A 6,575-nucleotide genomic window follows, 5' to 3' on the forward strand; every position below is an offset into this window, starting at 1 on the left:
GAGGATGACTGGCTGTGTAGTCCTTCCAGCAAATATCCGGGTAGTTGAAATCCTCCATGAGAACCAGGGCCTGTGATTGAGAGGCTGCTCTCAGCTGCCTGTAAGAGGCCTCATCAGAGTTCTCCTCCTGATCAGGCGGTCTGTAACAGACACCTACCACAGTATCACCTATGCTAGCCTGCCCCTTCGTTCTTACCCACAAACTCTCGACTTGCTCCTCATCCGCCCCTGGATAGATCTCAACACATTCCAGTTGCTCTCTGATGTAAAGAGCTACACCACCACCTCACCTTCAGTTAGCCTCGCCATTTAGTTTTTACTAAATGTTCTGACAGAAATTTGTGGTGCCAGATATTTTTTAATGGTTATTACCTGCAACTGTGTTATTTTTAGAAATATTGCCTGAATTTTTCTTGATTATGTCTTTTGATCAATTTAGGCAATGATTTTACATTGCTTTTAGAATTTTCTTAGACAACAGTGAGAAAATAGACAGGTGTGATACTGGTTTCACTAATGTTGTTTAGTGAATTTTTTTTCTCGTAACGTTCCATAGCAGCTTTTTATCCAAGCAGCTGATTTAAAATTCTCCTGTATGCATGCATAGTTTACCTTTTTTTTGCCAAGGTAGTAAAAACTAGGTAAAAAATAATTTTGCACCATCCAAGAGTTTTCATGTTCAATTTTTCTTCCTTTTTTTTTCTTCCCCTCAAACCAGCAGTAAATATGGCTAAGTAAAACTAGCACTTTTTCCTTTGTATTGTAGTTAATTGTTTATATAAGTATTCCTATTTGCATATACATAAAAAGACAGTATGTCCTGTAATATCTCCTAGCTTTTTTCTTTGTAGGGTACTCAGAAAATATGTCTCCCTTACAGTCCCACAAAAACATTATCAGTGAAATCTATATTAAGGTATGTATTTACAATTAAGTTTTTAGTTAAGATATTTGTCTACATGACTTTCCCTGTAACTCTGAGTTTTTCTACCATAATTTTCATGGCAGTTTTGTGAAAACAGATTTATAAATCTTAATCTTTGAAGGCAGAAAAGTGGTTTTTAGACCTGTTCTGGAAATGCCCAAGTGACAACTTAAATGGAGAAAAACTCTTAGCACTTCTTCTTCAGCAGAGGGTCTATTTTCAAATTAATTGAAAACCAGATGCTAAGTGGAACTGCAGAGGAGATATTTTTTAAAATTAACAGACAGTAAACAGACCTAAGGAACAGCAGATTTTGACTAGAGAGGTGGCTATTTTGTTGCTTTAGCAGGAGGAAGCAAACAGGAAAGAAACGAAGCATTGTTTCTTCAGCTCATTGTCTCCATGTAAGTCTCACTATAGGTGTGTTGCGCACACTGCCAGCGAAGCCAAGGTGATTCTTTCCTGGAGCCAGAGTTTGCATGGATATGCTCACACTCTTCCCTGGCTCTTTTGTGGCGGAAGAGAATATAAAGGGAGCAAGGCCAATAACATTTCCATTTTTTTCAGCATTATAATCAGCTGAAATATCAAGAGCACCTGTTTGTAAAGTGTCCATTCAAATTCAATTTGCACTTTTTACGATCTAATCATGTGGTGTGTTTTCTCAAATCCCTCACTGACAATGTTTTCTAATGCATCTTCTGTAAGGATTTTAACTCCTCCCGAAAGCCCAGTAAAGGTGCCTTCATTTACCCAACAGGTGGTGAGTACCAGATAAAGGGGCAGTCTGCAGGTTTTCAAAACCTTTGATCTTTATAGAGTGCGAGCAAATATGTGTGGTTGAACCCGGTCCACTGGATAACAACTGCCAGTGCTACTGGGAGAGGAAAATTCTGGGAAAAAATGAAAAAGATTGACCTCCCTGGTAGTTCATTAAGCCCCAGACAGACTGCATTTGGCACTCTGTAACGTGCCGCACAGTTCTATAAATTATTGCTGGGGATAAAAAATGGACAAAAATAGTAGTAAATGCAGAAATGCAAGTTAAAAAGAATGCTATAAATTAGGTATTTCTGTTTACTGAGGCAGTTGTCTTAGTTCTTATTTAAATACTTTTTTCCATTCTGTATGTAGATCTTTGGCGTGCAAATTTGATGCTGAACTGCTTGTTTCTCATTTGACTGGCCTTGAATTATTTCAGAAGAGAGAGGAGAAAAGCTTACAAAATAGAATAGGTTATTGAATCCTCCTGAAATGCTCACAATGATTATATTAAGCCAAAGTGAAATATGATGGAATAAAGCTCTCTGCTTTATACATAAATAGAGTAAATTTAAACCTGATCTCCATGCAGGGTCTTACTAATTTCTGGGTTTAAAATCCAGAACAAGTTTAGGAAGTCTTGGAGGATAGTAGTATGAGAAGGAAACGGCTATTCCACAAAACATTCCATGTAAAATATGCTCTTTAAAAAATTCCTTTTGTAACCAGGTCTAACTGCAAGCAGTTAGTGTTTTAATGTTGAAATGTATACTTGACCTTCTATAAAGTGCTATTTAATTTGCATTTCAGTGCTATGAGTCTTGACAAATTTGACAAGAGTCCAAGGGAAATTTTTCATCCTGAGATACAAAAGGTAGGAGGTGACTTTTTTTTTTGGTTGGTTGTTTTTCATTATTACTTTCTGGGAAAAAAAAACCTTTTTAAGTATAAATGCTACAAGCTTGTTTCTTTCAGTAGCAGGATAATAATGTTGAGCACAGTTGCATGCTGCTACAAAGTAAAGAGCCTTTATCAGTTGAGCTGGCCATTTCAAAATAAAACTTAAATATACAAGGATGTTTTAGCTTTATTTGTGTTATCCTTTTCAGTGTACTAAAGATATTGTTTTGTTTACAGGATTTATTGGTTCTTGAAGAGCAAGAGGTAAATGTAAACTTGCCACTCCTAACTCACAGACATGTTCAACAAATACAGCTTTGTATTTGAAATGTTTTCACTGACATGCTTATGACAACTCAGAAATCAATTGGTTATTGCAGTAAAAAAGTAGTATTTCTTTGCAATATCAAAAATCATCTAGAGCACCAACCAAATATATCATATTAATAGATCACCAGTTTAGTGTAGCATGTAATCTAAGATGAAAGGTAAATTATTAGGTAACTGCTACTTAAAGATGTAATGGAGTTGGTATAAAATGTATATTCCCATGTGTAGGATGTATACAAAGGTACATATATAAAAGTCCTCAGAGATAGCATTGTTTTAGGTCTTTCGTTTATCATATAGTATTTGGTTTTATTTCTCAGGGATCTGTGAATTTTAAATTTGGAGTCCTTTATGCTAAAGATGGGCAGCTTACCGACGATGAAATGTTCAGCAATGGTGAGCTTTTCACCTTTTTCTTAATTGTTTTATTCATGTGAATGAAAAAAAGTAGAATAGTGCCTACATGAGGAAGCCAGAATGGAGGTGATGGTTATGTGAACAGTAAATTTGTTAGATTTTCATACTCAAGTTAGGTGGAAAATTGTAGCATGGAATCTTCTATTTCTGTAGGAAACCTACTATTACAACTTGGAAGATACTGAAATTTCTTCTCTAGAAATAGACTATAAAAAGTAAGATTTTAAAAAAGGAAGAAGTTGATGGAGGCGATTCATGTTACCTGCAAGAAGTCACTCTTGCTTCTGGTTCCTTCTCTATTACATTTTTCCAGCATGATCACTTTCTTCTATGCACTTGAACAGAGTCTTGGAGTTAGCAAGAGATCATTGTTTAATGTCACATGATGATACCTATTCTGCAAGGCTGGGATGCTGTTTCTGTAAGGGTAGAAGTCTTGGATGACATGAAGAGAGACTTTGGTCCCTGTGTTGTGGGGGCAGGACATGTTCCTATATTTCTATAGGTTTTTAATAGGTGTTTGTTACCACACGTGCTTTTCTGTTGTGGCATTTCTCCCTTCTGTGTAGAAACTGGAAGTGAAAGCTTTCAAAAATTCTTGCACCTCTTGGGTGACACAATTACCTTGAAAGGCTGGACAGGCTACAGAGGAGGACTGGACACCAAAAGTAAGATCTGAAGCAAAGAAGTGGGGGTGGGCTGCAATACAAGTGTTTCTGCCTGTTGCATGTGCATATGCTATACATTGTAGAAATAATACAGTCCCAAAACAGACTTCTCATGTTCGTGCTAAATGCTCTGCTTCACCAGGAAAAAGTCAGGTTAGCTTAAATAACTGGTATGGAATGCAGATGAAGAAAAGTATTTATATGACCTGTGTTTTCAAGGTGAACTGTTTCATTTCATATTGGAATAGGGTGAAGAATAACCTGACTTTACTTGCTTCATGACAGTGGGGGCATCCTGGCTTGAAGAACCATGTGTGGTTTCAGGAGGCTAGGTGAAGGGTGTCGTAGGTTTTAAGTGTGTGAGTATGCAGATTAGGTTGCAAACTTGAGTTTGGACCCATGTAAATCATGCAGTGTGGACATTTTCTAAAATGGATCAGAAAAAAGATGACTAAAAGAGGATTTAGTAGAAGAACCTTAAATACCTTTTGATCTTGAGAAAACTTAAAGGATTGTATTCCTGAATTGTCTTCCCTTGCAGATGACACAACAGGAACTTGTTCCATCTATACGGTTTTTCAAGGGCATGAAATAATGTTCCATGTTTCAACCATGCTACCATATTCTAGAGAGAACAAGCAGCAGGTACATTGTTCTTTCTTTTAATATTTTTTTTAAATTTATTGAATCACAACATTCCAAAACTTTAAAAGAGAACAAGGGATTTTTTACCTACTAATGTTTTAGAAATATAAGTCTTAAGACCTTTGCTATATTTTTTCATCAATGTTATACCTAATGCTGAAAATTTCATTGTTTGCTTGAAGATAATGCATCATGTCATCTCTGTTAAGGAACAAAACATGCTTGCGAAGAAGGTAAAAATTGACTGATGGAGAATTGTTCGAGTATTTTGTTACTCAGATGACTTCTAGAGCTTCACTGCTGCAATCATCGTTACCGCAAAAAAAATTTAGGAAGGCCGAAAATTAAACTTGTCTGTGAATTGTCAGAGTACTCGCATATGTAACGCACATCTCATACTCAAGCTGCAGTTTGTGTAGCTCAAAAGAAATTCCCTTTCTGACCATAGAATCATAGAATTGTCAGGGCTGGAAGAGACCTTAAAGATCATCTAATTCCAACCCCACTGCCATGGGCAGGGACATCCCCCAGTAGATTAGCCTGCTCAGAGCCCCATCCAGCCTGGCCTTAAAAACTTCCAGGGATGGGGCTTTCACCACCTCTCTGGGCAACCTGTGCCAGGGTCTCACCACCCTCATGGTGAAGAACTTCTTCCTAATGTCCAATCTAAACCGATCCATCTCTAACTTTAATCCATTCCCCCTAGTCCTGTCACTGCCCGACATCCTAACAAGCCCCTCACCAGCTTTCTTGTAGCCCCCTTGAGATACTGGAAGGCCATAATAAGTTCTCCTCGGAGCCTTCTTTTCTGCAGACTGAACAACCCCAACTCTCTCAGTCTGTCTTCATAGGAGAGGTGCTCCAGCCCTCTGATCATCCTCGTGACCCTTCTCTGGACACGCTTCAGTATGTCCAGATCTCTTGTGTGCTGTGGGCTCCAGAACTGGACGCAGCACTCCAGGTGGGGTCTCACAAGAATAGAGTAGAGGGTGAGAATCACCTCCCTCGTCCTGCTGGCCATGCAACCTCTTGATGCAGCCCAGGACACGATTGGCTTTCTGGGCTGCAAGTGCCGCTGATGGCTCATGTTGAGCTTCTGTTGCACCAGAACCCTCAAGTCCTTTTCTTCAGGGCTGCTCTCAAGCTGGTCACTGCCCAGCCTATGTCGATGCTTGGGATTACCGCAACCCAGATGGAGGACCTTGCACTTGGTCTTGTTGATCTTCATGAGGTTGGCCTGGGACCACCTCTCTAGCCTGATGAAGATGTTAAACAAGACTGGTCCCAGTATTGATCCTCAAGGGACTTCACTTGTCACTGGCTTCCACTTTGACATGGACCCATTGACAACCACTCTTTGGGTGCAGCCATTAAGCCAGTTCTTTATCCACCTAATTGTTCATCCATCAAATCCATATTTTATCAGCTTGGAGACCAGGATGTCATGTGGGACAGTGCCAAAGGCTTTGCTTAGGTCCAAGTAGGTTGATAGGGCTGGGACAAAGGCTGGACTTGATGATCTTCAAGGTCTCTTCCAGCTGAAACTATTCTATGATTCTAAGTAAATGACGTCAGTTGCTCTTCTCTTGTCTATTGATGTTGTGACCTTCTCATAGAAGGCCACCAGGTTTGTCAGGCACGATTTGCCCTTGGTGAAGCCACGCTGACTGTACCCAATCACCTCTTTGTTATTCTGCCTCAGCAGTGCCTCCAGGAGGATCTGCTCCATAATCTTACCAGGCACAGAGGTGAGTCTGACTGGCCTATAGTTCCCTGGTTCATCCGTCTTTCCCTTTTTGAAAATGGAGATTATGTTTCCCCTTTTCCAGTAAGTGGGGACTTCACCTTACTGCCATGACTTTTGGAATATAATAGAGAGGGGTTCTCCAACCTCATCCTCCAGTTCCCCCAGTACCCATGGGTGTATC

At 39.4% G+C, this 6,575-nt stretch overlaps 1 protein-coding gene across 1 annotated transcript in view; it reads left to right on the plus strand.

Annotated features, from left to right (window-relative positions):
* Positions 1 to 851: 851 nt before the first annotated feature.
* Positions 852 to 6,575, plus strand: part of GARNL3 (GTPase activating Rap/RanGAP domain-like 3) — a gene marked incomplete at its 5' end in the record, with an annotated part of 34,190 nt that continues 28,466 nt past the window's right edge. The window contains 6 exons of the mRNA XM_009873002.1: positions 852 to 916; positions 2,498 to 2,561; positions 2,825 to 2,851; positions 3,238 to 3,313; positions 3,904 to 4,002; positions 4,544 to 4,647. Of these exons, the coding sequence (XP_009871304.1) occupies positions 852 to 916; positions 2,498 to 2,561; positions 2,825 to 2,851; positions 3,238 to 3,313; positions 3,904 to 4,002; positions 4,544 to 4,647 (435 nt within the window). The remainder of the gene's footprint in view (positions 917 to 2,497; positions 2,562 to 2,824; positions 2,852 to 3,237; positions 3,314 to 3,903; positions 4,003 to 4,543; positions 4,648 to 6,575) is intronic.

The sequence above is a fragment of the Apaloderma vittatum genome, unplaced genomic scaffold (genome assembly GCF_000703405.1).
Source record: "Apaloderma vittatum isolate BGI_N311 unplaced genomic scaffold, ASM70340v1 scaffold9347, whole genome shotgun sequence".
Classification (NCBI taxonomy): domain Eukaryota; kingdom Metazoa; phylum Chordata; class Aves; order Trogoniformes; family Trogonidae; genus Apaloderma; species Apaloderma vittatum.